The sequence below is a fragment of the Anguilla anguilla genome, chromosome 1, assembly GCF_013347855.1.
Source record: "Anguilla anguilla isolate fAngAng1 chromosome 1, fAngAng1.pri, whole genome shotgun sequence".
Lineage (NCBI taxonomy): Eukaryota > Metazoa > Chordata > Actinopteri > Anguilliformes > Anguillidae > Anguilla > Anguilla anguilla.
The window spans coordinates 70,249,909-70,264,649 of NC_049201.1; the positions used below are offsets into that span (position 1 = coordinate 70,249,909).

At 49.2% G+C, this 14,741-nt stretch overlaps 2 protein-coding genes across 2 annotated transcripts in view; both read left to right on the forward strand.

Moving 5' to 3' along the window:
* Positions 1 to 2,968: 2,968 nt before the first annotated feature.
* LOC118229903 (cortexin domain-containing 1-like) lies at positions 2,969 to 3,148 on the forward strand. The gene has a single exon (XM_035422452.1). The coding sequence runs from the start codon at positions 2,969 to 2,971 to the stop codon at positions 3,146 to 3,148; it is 180 nt and encodes a 59-aa protein (XP_035278343.1).
* Positions 3,149 to 4,605: 1,457 nt separating this feature from the next.
* setdb1b (SET domain bifurcated histone lysine methyltransferase 1b) overlaps positions 4,606 to 14,741 on the forward strand; it is a 13,105-nt gene continuing 2,969 nt past the window's right edge. Inside the window, exons 1-20 of the mRNA XM_035413996.1 lie at positions 4,606 to 4,806; positions 5,780 to 5,978; positions 6,422 to 6,591; positions 6,831 to 6,874; positions 7,255 to 7,381; positions 7,664 to 7,843; positions 8,190 to 8,391; positions 8,685 to 8,758; positions 9,479 to 9,669; positions 9,772 to 9,898; positions 10,104 to 10,239; positions 10,429 to 10,605; positions 11,272 to 11,563; positions 11,934 to 12,286; positions 12,632 to 12,748; positions 12,918 to 13,087; positions 13,384 to 13,629; positions 13,952 to 14,122; positions 14,234 to 14,406; positions 14,519 to 14,544. Of these exons, the coding sequence (XP_035269887.1) occupies positions 5,782 to 5,978; positions 6,422 to 6,591; positions 6,831 to 6,874; positions 7,255 to 7,381; positions 7,664 to 7,843; positions 8,190 to 8,391; positions 8,685 to 8,758; positions 9,479 to 9,669; positions 9,772 to 9,898; positions 10,104 to 10,239; positions 10,429 to 10,605; positions 11,272 to 11,563; positions 11,934 to 12,286; positions 12,632 to 12,748; positions 12,918 to 13,087; positions 13,384 to 13,629; positions 13,952 to 14,122; positions 14,234 to 14,406; positions 14,519 to 14,544 (3,173 nt within the window). The 5' untranslated portion in view covers positions 4,606 to 4,806; positions 5,780 to 5,781. The remainder of the gene's footprint in view (positions 4,807 to 5,779; positions 5,979 to 6,421; positions 6,592 to 6,830; positions 6,875 to 7,254; positions 7,382 to 7,663; positions 7,844 to 8,189; positions 8,392 to 8,684; positions 8,759 to 9,478; positions 9,670 to 9,771; positions 9,899 to 10,103; positions 10,240 to 10,428; positions 10,606 to 11,271; positions 11,564 to 11,933; positions 12,287 to 12,631; positions 12,749 to 12,917; positions 13,088 to 13,383; positions 13,630 to 13,951; positions 14,123 to 14,233; positions 14,407 to 14,518; positions 14,545 to 14,741) is intronic.

Here is a 14,741-nt window from a genome sequence, read left to right on the forward strand (position 1 = left end):
GAGCTGTGGAAGGCAGGGTGTCCAGTGCTCTGCGTTGGAAGCTGAGCTAAGCAGTGCTGACCTGACTCACCCGGGCCACACTGGCTTTAAGGGCTAGGTAGGGGTAGGTATGAATTTACGAAATGTACTGAAATCCTGAATTGTATAAATTGCATTGCGATTATTATGCCCCTTTCCCATTCCCAAGTCTGATCATTGTTATATATGTGGATGTGAGGATGTGAACGCGAATGCATAAACTCGCCTGCATATTCTTTTCCTGTAAAATACATGTATACTTGCCGTTTGTGTCAATAGTTTTATTTTTCATTTTGGAAGAGGGCAGTATTCTTGTGACTTCTGTTGTGTTGTTTTGTTTTAAACCACTTGGGGTGTTCCATGTCATGGTTTTTACAATGTGAATTGCAGTTTATATATTATGCATAGATACACAAATTATGACTATATATAACAAAAATGTTATAAAAGAGTAAAGAGAATGTTCAAGGGTTTTTTTTTTTTGTATTAAATTGTTGTATTGTCCAGAAACAATCTCTTCTGTGGACTGTTCTGTATTCAGTTTCATGAAAAGGACGCATGGTTCTGAATCGGTGGATTGAACAAAGCTATAAAATCCTAACGTGACTGGCCTGCGTAATTCTGTCGCTACAGGTTTAATGGTGTCATTTACAGTGGCTAGTTAGAGGAAAAGGTAACTTCCTGGCTGACAAACAGTGGCCACCTCTGTTAATTGTATTGGTTTTCGTGCTTGTCTCCACCGGCAGAAAGGACGTGCGAGACTTTCGTGTCAGTCCCGGAGGATCGGTTTCCTCCTCTCTCCCTCTCTCTTTCTCTCTCTCTCTTTCTCTTCTGGCAAGAGCAGGAGAGAGTCGCTATGTTAATTGAGCTGGATCAGCTTACCACCTCTCAGCTCTATCCATTTCACTCTCAGTTGGCTTACCCTGTAACATCTCTCTTTTGGAAAGATTGTCTTCTCGGCTATCGTTTCTGCATTCCTTATTCTCTGTCCACCTGTCTGCTAACATCCGGAAGCTTCTCTTGGTGAATTGCGCAAGATAGGATTTCTGTCTGTTCTCGCTGGCATCTAAGCCACAATTACACTTTTAAAAAAAAAATTTATTGGACAATAAGGTTACGTAATGATGTGAACAGGCCATTCGCGGCTGTGGGAACTTGCGCAATCTAGAAACTGTACAGCACTGTCTGAAGCCTGAATGCCCAGATGATCCTGGCCTCTACTGCATGACCTAGTATGGATCCACACCGTGACAACCCTGTAAAATAAAAATAGCTAATGCTATCTGTGTGGAATTTACCTTTAGCTAATTTCTGCTTTAGCCCCCCAGGTATTTAAAATTCATTTTATTAATCCCCATTAAAAATTTAAAATCAATCAAATCCCCCTTAATCCTCTTTTATTAAACCTTAAGATATTACGTCTTCCTCATGCTTTTTTCATTTCATGCCAATTTAGTTATCTATCTTTCTACACCAATGGCTTCTGTATCTTTCAGTGAGGAATTGGGTGAGTTTTCAGTTTTCTCTTCCACTGCAGGTTGAAATTTCTATTGTACATTCCATTCCTCTCTTCACACATTTCACACAAATCTTTTGGACTGCACTTTCCGATGTTCAAAAATGGGCCTCTTTGCTACCGACGCAGTAGACATCCACACTGCCACCTACTACGATCACTGGATTAGCTGGGGAAATGAGCAGAAGTGCTGGTGTGACTGTCGTGGAGCTCACGTGAACCATGATGCGAATGTCACCAAACTCCTGCTTAACTTTTCATGAAGGAAAATGGCAGTGGTGTGTGCGGAGTGTGCCCATGAAGAGCTTGTGAAAGGATTGGGGTGGTTGGAAGAGTTTGGCAGAAGAAAGTCAAACACTATTGAAATTATAGGAGTGAAAGAGAGACTCAACAATTTCCATGGTGACAGGAATTTGTTCTGTAATGAAGAAAGTGAGATTAAGACTTTTCTAAAGATTAAAGCAGGACTGGTTCACTTAAAAAAATAACCAAGAAAACAGGTTGGTTACATGGGTAAGTACAATATTATTATGGCAATGCTTTAGATTTCTACATCTCATCTCACAAATACACTTGACATTGCACTCTGCACATTTACGCCAGCATAGTTAATTTTACAAGTTATAGCCTGATGTTTGAAGTGTTACTGTGTGTTGTTGCATTTTGAAATAACATGTTCTGTCAGTTTAGGTGTCCTAAACTAATCCAGTATCAACTCAAAATAAATGTATGTTGTGGAATGTCTTAAATCGCAGAAATACCATTTTAAAATTGAAACTATGTAAAACTGCTTCTGCTTTCATTGCAGTCAATGCTAAATCAGTTGACTGCAAATGTCAATCTAGAGTGTGAGCAGGCAGTTTAATCAAGCGCAGTCTGTTGAGAACTGTACATTACACCTGGAAGTGCACATTAGTGACTACAGTGGTGCATAGAATGGGAAATGGATTATCGAGCAGTGGAGATGTGGTCAGAAGAATCATACTTCATTTTCTTAACAAATAGGCGGGGGCATATGAGGGACATACAGTATATTATAGAAGGCCACAGACCTGAGTACTGGTTCCAAAAGTGAAGGGTTCTGCCAGTTTTGTAATGGCGTGATATGCACTCATTCCCTTAGCAGGCAAGGTCAATGTTATTTCTTGCTGGATGGGAATACTCCTATCCATAGAGCACGCACAATCACCAAATGGTTTGATGAGCATGACATCAATGTTATATACACTGTTAGCAACTGGTCATAATTGGTCAGAAACTACAATCCAAACTAGACCTCCAGTAGCCTGGTAAACTTTTGGAATCACCTTGTGTTAATTTTATTTTCTCTTTCCAGCCTGTGCTGATTATACTGTTCTGCCATCCTCACATACACGTCCAGCACCCCACCCTTACATACCCTGATTTACTTCAGTCCCACCCCATCTGGCAAAAATGGACCAGCCCATTTCTGCTCCCTTCAAGCTGGAGGTGGATGTAGATTTGGGATTTGCCCTCTTCTTCTTCTTCCTTCTCTGCTTCTTCCTGATTGTCTCCATGGTGAGATGTGTGCAGATGGTCATAGACCCGTACAGCGCCACCACCACGTACCAAGAGGAGCAGATCAACAGCTGAGGGTAAAACTGTCGGTCCCTTGAAGCACAGTGTCCACCTCAGCAAGAGCTGAGAACAGACTGGAAGACATGGAAGTCGAGGAAACCTTCCCACCCCAATCTCATCTGGTTCTGGTTCTACATTTAAGGCAGGGGTGTGAGAATCTACTGTTAGAACATACTGGGACGAAGACACTATCCAGAGCGCAGCTGTGAAAACTCTCAACAGAAGGGGAAAAACTACAGGACTTGTGCCAGATGTGACTGCAGACATTTCAAAACTGAACAAATACTGTGACCAAAGGGCCTCTGTGCTGCTGGAGACCTCTTCTGTGGTATAAATGATCAGTGTATGGCAGCCAAGTAACTGACCCCTACAGGACAGGAGGAGAGTTGAGATTGGGAATGAGACATAGGAATGAGGCACTATGAAAAATCACAAATTAACATTCTGGCTTGTTTCTTGTGGGAAATTACAAAGATAACTTATTTAGAGTGTATTTATTTGTTAAGTGCTTTGTCGTGGTTTCCTGGCCACTCAACATACAGACATGGGGCATGTTGCCAAATATGTAACCTCCCATGTTTCATTAGTTCCCGTAGAGAAAGAACTATTATTGTTTCTTACCTCTTTGCAAGAACTGTAATTTTCTCTGTCAGTCTTGGAGGTATAAAACTTGCTGAATAAACTGTCGATTTTCAGAGGACTGCAGAGACACCATATTTGTCTCCATGATATCATGTATAAAAGCTTCTCAACCTTGATTTAAGTCTCTGTGTAGAACTAAATTAGGCTATTATTCGACAACACGATTGAAGGGAACTCAGCGGGGAGGTATGGTGGGCTGGTCGAGTGCCCATTACTAATTGCACATGAAATGTACACCAGTGAGGTGCATAGGCTACCCTAAGTTATTCACTACACACCACATGATAACAAACCATACGTTATCCTCTGCACAAAGTTATACATTTCTTGCAATAGTGTGTTTAAGCCGTACTCTCACGCACCGTCGGCAACGAGATCAGCACTTCCCCAAGAGCAGGGTTTGTATTACGTAAAGCAACTTTTAAGTTAAGCAACACGATACCAAGATCGTCATGATGACCTACAATAGATGTTAAATAATCTATAAATTAAAATGAAAAAGTATTGCATTATATATTACATTTAGTATATACTCCCACTCAAGTGATTTTTTACATACATTGCATAAAAATACATTTTAACAACTAATAGTCTTTAATATTGAGGGACTTGACTAGGTCTTATCCTGTAATTCCCGCCTGAATGCGTAGAGGTGCGCTGATTGCCTGAGACTACAGTCAATCGAAATATTCTACCAAGTACGGGCCAGAAATAATTATAATAGGCGGGACTTGTTTTCTCCTTCTATTCCGCAGGAGATGATTGTCTTTCAAGCTTTCACTCAACGAAGCCTCGAATGCCGATTGGTCAGTGGGCGGGTTCAGTGGGCATGGCCATTGAACCCGCTGACAGAACTGGTTGGGATGGGGGTTGTGGTACATTGAGTTGAAAACATTAGTTCTTGTACTTTAATGACCACTAAATGGTAACCATACAAACACATATATGCAGATTTTCAATGTTTGTACTGGAAACGGTTCAATATCTATAAAACAGGGACCGGAAGTAACAGAGAGGTCGGAAAATTAAAGGTAAGTTTAAGACTAGCTTGCTTTTTGCTAGCCACTTAGCTAAGATGTCGGCATTGTTTGGGGGTTGCAAGTTGGAGGTAATTTAAACGTGTAAAATCGTTTTATCCCTTACAAGCTCTTAATGTGATCTTTTACACACAAAGGGAAATGGATATGCTGGGTCTGTGACCGATAGGTAAAATAAAATAATAAAATATATAAACAGGAGTGAACATTCGAATTCACGCGTAGCCTGCTGGCGTTGTCGCATCGTTCACACGCGCCGATGTCCTCTTTACTCTCGATGTTGCTCACGGTGCTTGTAGTTTTATATATATATATGTCTGTCGCCATTCCTAACGAGACAGACATTACTTGCGTTTGTCTATATCAACGGCATATTCTGCATTACATGTATTAATATATCTGAGCTGAGGAACCTCGTAAACACAAGCTTTGTCTATATTGTGGATGTGTGTTGCATCGTGCAGCTAGTCTGTGTATCAATCGTACTTTAATAAGACTACATTGACCATCAGCCGCTGGGTTGTCAGGTAGGTGCGAGACTCGGGTCAGAACTATTCAGTAGCGCACACCCGTCATATCAAAAAGCTGAATAATTTAATCCATGGTCTATGTGGAGTCAGATTTCCTAGTCGCATCTAAATCTAGCTGTCCTGTCTGCAAACGGGTATATAGATAATCGAGCGCAACTACACCAAACCGGCGGCAATGTCCTAGCTATTTCTAAACGAGTTGGTGTTTATTTGTATATGCAGTTCACTATAAGCGTATTATTTTAACGTTTTCTTTCCTACTTCAGAGTACCGACATGCAAACTCATTATGTCACTGAACCAGTCATGTGAAATTGCACGATGTACTAGGTACAAAACAGAAATCACCTGTTTGTAATTTTTCTCTCAGTTTGGAATGCTTCGTTGTACATGTTCACCCCTCTCCCCCCCCCCCCCCCCAATGCCCTGCTCTCTCAGGGATGGAGGGCATCGAGGACGGTCTGGAGGAGGAGCTGGGCGTGTCCCTGGAGGAGCTGCGCCGCTGGATCCAGGAGGAGGTGGAGCGCAGTGAGGTGGTGAGGCAGAGGAAGGCTCAGCTGGCCGAGCTGCAGGGCTGGGTGGAGCAGAGGGAGAAGGAGGTCGCCACTGTGGAGCTTCTCTTCAGCAATGCCTCCGAGTAAGTGTGTGTGTGCACGTGTATGTGCGTGCGTACGCACGTGTGTGTGTGTGTGTGCATGTGCGCATGCATGGTCATCTTATGTGCAAGATGTGTACAAAGAGTTAGACGTCCCTGCTGTTGTAAAAATTGGGGGTCTGGTGACTGCCTCTCGTCACAGTTGTTCTGTGTCCCATCCAGTGCCATCCTTCAAATGCAAGGGATGAGGCGATGTGGCCCTGAAGCTCTTTCCTTAATATTGTTCCGACCTCAAACTTAGAAGCCTGTTTATTATTCTCTGCAGTTCTGTTGCTTGGTGAGGTGCTCACAACATGTTACACCTGAAAGGTGAAAAGTTCTACTTTGCGTACTTTGCATAAAGTCTGCCAGTAAATAAGAACGGATGTGAAGATGTGCAAAGAACCGCTTGTGTGTAATTGGCTTCGCTGCGCGTTGTGTTCCAGGTCCGTTGTGGAGTGCGAGAGCCTGGTGAAAGACGTGTATAGTAAAATGGGGCTGGTGTACAAGGACAGCAGCTCAGAGGATGAGGGCGGGGTTCAAGGCGCGCAGTCTTCTGAAATCATCGAGATCGACGACGACGACGACGACGATGACGTCATCGCTGTAGGATGCGGTAAGCATATGTTGCGCTGCCTCAACCCTCTTCTGTTCCATTTGTCTTTAAAGATGGTTTTTGCCTGTGCTCTGTTTGTCTAGTTTGTTAAATGCTTTGATTGCTAAGTATTGTTCATTGTAAGTGCTGGTATGATGCTTAGGTTCGCATAATGCTTTTATTTTAGTCCGATTTAGAATTTCTGGTTTGTATAGCCTTGTTCTATAAACCTTTTAAGCTTGCTTTGCGTTTTCTTACAGTGGTTCCCCCAAAGAAGGTCACGACTCCAGTCAAGGATCCTGCAGTAAGGACTAAATATGCCAGCTGTAAAATTGCACACAGACACACACACACATGCCGTGCCGAGAAGAAGTACTTGCCCCTTTCCTGATTTCCTCTATTGCATATTTCTCACATTCAATGATTTCACATCTTTAGGCAAAATGCAATATTAGACAAAGGGAAATTGAGTAAACAGAAAACACATTAAAAAAATTTTTTCATTTATTTAATGAAAAAAGTATTCAAACACCCGTATCCCCAAGTGAAAAAGTAATTGCCCCCGTAGTTACTCAATCGACCAATTAACCAAATTTTATGAAATGAGTGATTTGTCTGAGTTGTGATTTGTTGGAGTGTCTCTCTCTCACTCACTCACTCACTCTCTCTCACTTTTTCCTCCAGTTCAGCGAGGCGTCAGCAGCTCTCCAGAGGTCCTCGCAGCAGGTGCAGAAACTCGCTCAGGCAGTGAACAGGACGACCCCGAATGTCACCCCCACCAAGCCACCCCCTCCTCCCATCGTGCGCAGAGGTGAGCCGCTGTTCCTCTCCTGCTGGGATGTGGGTCTCCCTGTGCCCTCTCTTCCAGTGCCCACTCCCAGTGCCCCTTTCCCCAGTGCTCTCTCCTCCAGTGCCCACTCCCAATTCCCTCTCTTCCAGTGCCCACTCTCCTAGTGCCTGCTCCCAGCACCCACTCCGAGTGGCCTAAGCGGATACATCTGCCATTTGAGTGTTCTCTAAATACCCTCCTAAATGAAGAGTGAATCATGTGCCCTTTCCTCCCTTTGGTTCCCTTCCCGCTCATCTCTTGCAGAATCGAGCGGTCAGTCGCTGTCCATGCCAGCCGTGTTTGTGTCGCAGGCTCCGCGCAACACCCCCACCCAGCCCAACCCTGCCCTCAAGGAGGACGCCCTCCATCTGGACATGAGCATCCTGGGCAAGAAGAGGACCAAGACCTGGCACCGCGGCACTCTCATAGCCATCACCCCCGTCGGTAAGAGTCACGGTGCTCCATCTGGGCTGGGCAGTCAAGGCTAGTCAAGAGAATTGGGCTGGTCTGGGGGACTGTAAGGTATAAGATCACGAATATGTGATTGGAATGTTCTGAACTGTGCATTCTAATGCTGATGTAACAGTCACCACTGTTAATTGAAAGCAATGGAGTTCTAGAACACTGACTTAGAATTTAGTCATTCAGATATTTAAACATCACTTAAAAAACACGGAACAAACAGTTTTTTGTAAACGGCTTTCTTTACATTTGAAGAGGTGCCCCTTAATGGATTCTCACCAGTCTACGTTCTTGTCTTCTGTCTCTTCCTCTGTTTGCTGGGCTCTAGGCTCTGGCTTCAAGTACAAGGTGAAGTTTGAGAACAAGGGGAAGAGCCTGCTGTCGGGGAACCACGTGGCCTTCGACTACCACCCCACCCTGGAGCGCCTGTACGTGGGGGCGCGCGTGGTCGCCAAGTACAAGGACGGCAACCAGGTCTGGCTGTACGCCGGAATCGTGGCCGAGATGCCCAACAGCAAGAACCGCATGAGGTGAGAGAGAGAGAGAGAAAGAGAGAGGGAGAGGGAGAGGGAGAGGGAGAGAGGGAGAGAGACTGCAGGGGAAGGGAGGCCATAGTGGTGGGAAGGAGGAAACACATTTATATTTAGAGACAACCACACACATTCACACACACAAACATGCACACACTCACAAGCACGCACACACACACACACACACACACATTTTTTAAAACAAATTTGTATTCACTCTGTGTATAATCATTGGGTGGGACCAGGATATTGGGCATTAAAGAGACCGTGACTGTTACTGAATGTGTTCACAGGTTCCTGATCTTTTTCGATGACGGTTACGCCTCCTACGTCAGCCTGCCAGAGCTCTACCCTGTCTGCAGACCCTGTAAGACCCCGCCCTGTCCCGCCTCTTTCCTGTCCTCTTCCTCTTTCACTGGACTGTCTGGATGGATTTCTCATGCTGAATAAGCATTGGATGCAAGGATTTAGTCAGACTTTAATTGCATTACATTACATTACATTCATTTGGCAGACGCTTTTATCCAAAGCGACGTACAAAAAGTGCATTTTCATGATCGTAGACAACTGCTGAACACGGGTTCAGTAAGGTACAATTACTTATTTTGTACAGCTATTTCTAGCCGAGAACAATGAACACTATCCTGGTCTAACATCTGCACAGCCAACTAGGCAGAAGAATAAGCATGACAGGACTTATTCAGAACATTTCCCAAAAGCAAATATAAGCCCAACCCCTCCTGCTTTCACATTAAGTATCAGTAGAAATAAAACCAATGACAGTGAGGTATAGAGTAGTGTCATATCAGGGCTGCCCACCCCTGTTCCTGGAGATGGACCGTCCTGTAGGTTTTCACTCTAACCCTAACAACACCACACCTCATTCAACAGCTATAGATCTCATTGAGCTACTAATTATGAGCATTGGGTGTGCCAAATTAGGGTTGAAATGAAAGCCTACAGGAGGTCTACAGTAGATCTCCAGGAACAGGGTGTGCCACCCCTGGTCATACGAAATAGAAAATAAAAAAAAGTGTAGTAAAATTGAAGTGCCCTCCTCTTTCTCTCCCCCTCTGTCTGTGTGCAGTGAAGAAGACGTGGGAGGACATCGAGGACGCGTCCTGCAGGGACTTCATTGAGGAGTACATCACGGCCTACCCCAACAGGCCCATGGTGCTGCTGAAGGCCGGCCAGCTCATTAAGACCGAGTGGGAGGGCACCTGGTGGAAGAGCCGCGTGGAGGAGGTGGACGGCAGCCTGGTCAAGATCCTCTTCCTGGTCAGTCCTTCCCCAGCGCGTCCCGAGCGCTCTTCATTCGTCGTTGGGGTGTTGGGGTTCGAGGGTGACCTAACGGGGCGTCTGTGCCGGTGCCGTTTTCAGGACGATAAGCGCAGCGAGTGGATCTACCGCGGCTCGACGCGCCTGGAGCCCATGTTCAACCTGAAGATGAACTCCGCCAACCTGGACAAGAAGCTGCCCGGCCAGCAGAGGACGCGCCCCAACATGGGTAATGCCCGCCCGTCCACCCGTCTGCGCGACTGCGCATGAGCACCTGCGCGCTCATTTGTCCATTTCCTTCCATGCGCCTGTGAGTTTGTGTCTCCTCGACTGGCTGACTGTGGACTCTGCCCCGCCCCCTTTACTTAGTGACGTGAGCGATTGCATCACACCAGGTGCACCCTGCAGGGCTCAGTCTGTGCTCTGTGTTCCAGGAGCGGTACGGACCAAAGGGCCCGTGGTCCAGTACACTAACGAGAACAGCAACGCTGGAGCCAACAAGCCCCAGGTCACGTCCCCGATAGTGCGCCCCCCGGTGGCTCACGTCCCCGCGCAGCCCACCCGCACAGAGTGAGTACTGAGGGCTGGCCGTATCCCAGCATGCTTAGTGAGGCTTCTGCACCACTGCGTGACGTTTGTCTTACCGCTGGAAGAGGAGGACGTATTGAATGATCTGTATCTAAATGCCCACTCCCCTGTAACTGCTGTCAGAACCTTCTTGATCTTATTTTGTTTCTTCTCTCCCTCTCCCCCGTTAAGGAGCCCTGACAGCTTGGCTCGGTCCAAACAGCAAGTAGCCAAAAAGAGCACGTCCCCGTTTGTGCCCCCTTACGTTCCTCCTCGTCCCGGAGCCCCCAGTGAAGCCCTGCCGAGTGCCCCCAAGCCCCCGCAGCCCCACCCCACCTCCGCCGCCATCGTCCCCAGCAACCCCTCCAGGTGAGCAGGGCAGTGTGAGACGAAGGGTGGCCTGGGACATGCAGGGGATGAGACAGGAAGTGAGCAGAGCTCTGATAGGAGTCATGAAGGGGATGAGACAGGAAGTGAGCAGAGCTCTGATAGGGTACATGGAGGGGATGAGACAGGAAGTGAGCAGAGCTCTGATGGGGATCATGGAGGGGATGAAACAGGAAGTGAGCAGAGCTCTGACAGGAATCATGAAGGGGATGAAACAGGAAGTGAGCAGGGCGCTGATAGGAGTCTGTTACTACTGTTACTACTATGTATTATTATTTTAAAATTACAATGGAAAGCTGATCAACTGGACCTTTTACAATGGTTTTGAAAAAAAACTGATTATTTTCATCACTTTCTGCTCCAAAGGCTGTTGCAGGTAGCAACAGTAGATGTGAATTGGGAGCCCAGTTCTCATTTGCAGTCATTCTCTTTGTTCCCTCTCCTTTTCCTCCTTTCTCTATCCTTCTTCCCATCTGTCTGTCCTTCTCCCCCCTTCCCTGTCCCCTCCCTCCTCTCTGTCCCTTTCTCCCTCTATCTGTCCTTCACCCCCCTTCCCCATCCCTCCTCTCTCTCTCCCTCTCTCTGTCACTCTCCCCTTCCCTGCCCCCCTCCCTCCTTCTCTCTCTCTCTCTCTCTGTCCCTCTGAAGGATCTTTGTCCTGCAGTCGGGGCCCCTGCCGGGCCTGCCCCCACAGCCCGGCCCGCAGTCCCTGGTCTCCATCGTGCCACAGCAGCCGTTCCCCTCGGACCGAATCCCCCACGAGCCCTCCTACCAGGCGCCCAACGAGCGGCTGTTCTACCTGACCCACACCTGCTCCCCCGCCTGCCTGAACCGCATCCGGCCGGCCCGGCTGGACCAGTACCGCGGCCGCAACCCGCTGCTCGCGCCCCTGCTCTACGAGTTCCGCCGCATGACCGGCCGCCGCCGCATCAACCGCAAGGTCAGGGGTCCCGCTGCGGTGCGACCGCGCCCCGCGCCTCTGCCCGGGGGGCGGTCATACGGCCTCAGAGCTGAAAACCCTAAAAACCAGAAAACAAAATTAGCGGATATTTTCTGACCACTTCCTGGTAATTCCATCTGGAATCCTAGGTATATAGGTAGAAAGTATCCACCAACCACTATCGCCGTTGTTCGGTTGGCTGTTGGTAATGCACTCTGCAGTTGGTGGAGCTCCTCTCTTAGAGTAGGGTCATACCACAGGTTGTATCACCCCTGAGGTTAACGTGCCGCTTGTTTAGTGTAACTTGGGTTTGTGAGGAGGCGTGTCTGCTCCCTCTGACGCCGTGCCGGTCCCCTCTCCTCCCCTGCAGATGTCCTTCCACGTGATCTACAAGTCCCCGTGTGGGCTGTGCCTGCGGAGCATGGGCGAGATCCAGCGCTACCTGTTCCAGACGCACTGCGACTTCATCTTCCTGGAGATGTTCTGCCTGGACCCCTACGTGCTGGTGGACCGGCGCTTCCAGCCCCAGAAGCCCTTCTACTTCATCCGGGACATCACGGACGGGCGCGAGGACATCCCCCTGTCCTGCGTCAACGAGATCGACATGACGCCCCCGCCCAACGTGGCCTACAGCAAGGAGCGCATCCCGGCCGACGGGGTCTACATCAACACCAGCCCCGACTTCCTGGTGGGCTGCGACTGCACCGACGGCTGCAGGGACAAGTCAGTGCGCCGGTTATCCTCTGTGTGTCTGTGTGTCTGTGTGTCTGTGTGTGTGTGTGTGTCTCTGTGTGTCTCTGTGTCTGTCTGTGTCTGTGTGTGTCTCTGTGTGTATGCGCGTGCATGTGTGTGTATGTCTGTATGACTGTGTGTGTGTGTGTGTGTGTGTGTGTACACGCGTACAGGTGTGTATGTGTGTCTCTGCTTGTAACTGTGTGAGTCAGGTGCCAGTGTATTAGAGGACAGGGCCTTTCCTCAACTCCTGCAGCCCTTGAGCAAAAATAAAAAAGAAGAAGGGGTGGGGTTAAAAACACACTGTTTCTACATTAGTGTGGCTTCCCATCGCAGGTCTAAGTGCTCCTGTCACCAGCTGACCCTTCAGGCCACTGCCTGCACCCCGGGGGCTCAGATCAACCCCAACGCTGGCTACACTCAGAAGAGACTGGAGGAGTGCCTGCCAACCGGGTGAGCGTCTGTCTCTCAGTCTGTCTGTCTGTCTGTCTGTCTGTCTGTGCCTTGTTCCTGTGACGTCTCGTTTGTCACCCCATTTCTCCAGTGGTAAAATGACTCTCTCCCTCCCTCTCTCTTTGTCCCCCCCCCCTCTCCCTCTCTTCCCCCCTCTCTCCCTCTCCAGGATATATGAATGTAACAAGCGGTGTCGCTGTAACCCCCAGATGTGCATTAACAGGCTGGTGCAGCACGGTTTGCAGGTGCGCCTGCAGCTCTTCAAGACCCAGAACAAGGGCTGGGGCATCCGCTGCCTGGACGACGTGGCCAAAGGCTCCTTTGTCTGCATCTATGCCGGTGAGAGAGAGGGAGAGGGAGGCTGGTCACAGCAGCCATGTAGAGGGCAAGGCGCTCCATTGCTGTCCATGGAAGCACAGGGAATGTTTCAGTAGTTGTTGCCTTAGCAACTTCGTGGTCTGACTGTGGACTAAACTTAAGGACCGTTTCTCATGGCCACCATTCCTTCCTCTCAGGATGGTGGTCTCCATTTCTTCATTGGTCGGTGTCCCTGTCAGTATGTTGGATCTCTTTATCTCACTACTCTCCCTCCCTCCTTCCCTCCGTCTCTCTCCCTCCCTCTCTCTCCCGTTCAGGTAAAATCTTGACCGACGACTTTGCGGACAAGGAGGGCCTGGAGATGGGCGACGAGTACTTTGCCAACCTGGACCACATCGAGAGCGTGGAGAACTTCAAGGAGGGCTACGAGAGCGAGGCGCACTGCTCCGACAGCGACGGCAGCGGCGTGGACATGAGCCGCGTGAAGAGCGCCGCCGTGTCCGCCCTGAGCCGGAGCGTCCGCAAGGCCGAGGAGGACACCAACAGCGGCACGGGCGGCCGAGGCCAGTCCCAGTCCTCCCCTCCGCCCCTCGCCCCCGTCCCGTCACATCACACTACGGGCATTTAGCAGGCGCTCTTGCCAGAGCGGCTTGCACAACTTTTTACGTAGCGCTTACACTGCATACGTTTACACGGCTGGACATATACTGTAGCGGTGCAGGTTTAGTGCCTTGCTCAAGGGTGCAACGGCAGAGTCCTACCCGGGAATCGAACCTGCAACCTTTAGGTCAAGATCAGTTCCTTGCCCATTGTGCGTCCGGTCAGGTTCGCGCCCGCCGTAGCGGGACCCCGGTTCGCGCCTGACCTTTCTTCTGTCCCTCCCAGGTAGGGGCTCCTCCGGAGAGGGAGAGGACGACGACGAGGACGACGAAGAGTCCAACGACGAGGAGGACGACGACAGCTCGGACGACAACTTCGTGAAGGACACGTACTACAGCTCGAGCTCCGTGTGGCGGAGCTACACCACCCGCAGGCAGGCCAAGGGGCTGAAGGAGGGTGAGGCAGTACGGCCCGAGCGCGTGCGGCTGTTCAGCGCTGCGTGTGACGTGCGGGTGTGGCTTCGGTTTTGATAGCCTGTTCCTCTCCCCCCCCCCCCCCTCCCCAAAGGGAGCCAGGACAGTAAGGATGGGCTGAGTGGGTCGGCCAGGGGGCCGGAGGACACCAAGCCGCCCCCCATGCCTGAGGAGACCGGCAAGAGCAAGGTGGCCTCCTGGCTGACCAGCCAATCCCCCGCCTCGCAGCCCATGGTCAAACTGGAGGGGCTGAAAACCGAGAAGAAGGTGAGGGTGGGAGGGGCCTCTTGTCTTTGCGACATCGTGTCATCCTGTTATGTGACATCATCTGAATCCTAATCTGCTCTCATTCACCTGCTCTCGCTTCTTGTTGCTATAGGAACCTGTGGAACAGAAAGGCCTATCGTAAGTCCCTCCTCACTCCACCCAAATCTGCCGCACCCCCCCCCCCCCAACCAGAGCGAAGTCAGGCTCCTGTACACATCAGCAAGACCAGTGACTCTGAGACAGGCACCACTGACATAACAGTCCCAGTGCAGCTAATAATGAACGAGCAGGTTTAAAAGGGAGGGCTTTCGCTTAATGGAACATTCATGGCACAG

What these genes read in the sequence shown, in the direction of transcription:
- LOC118229903 (XM_035422452.1), top strand. Translation starts at nt 2,969, where the DNA reads ATGGACCAGCCCATTTCTGCTCCCTTCAAGCTGGAGGTGGATGTAGAT.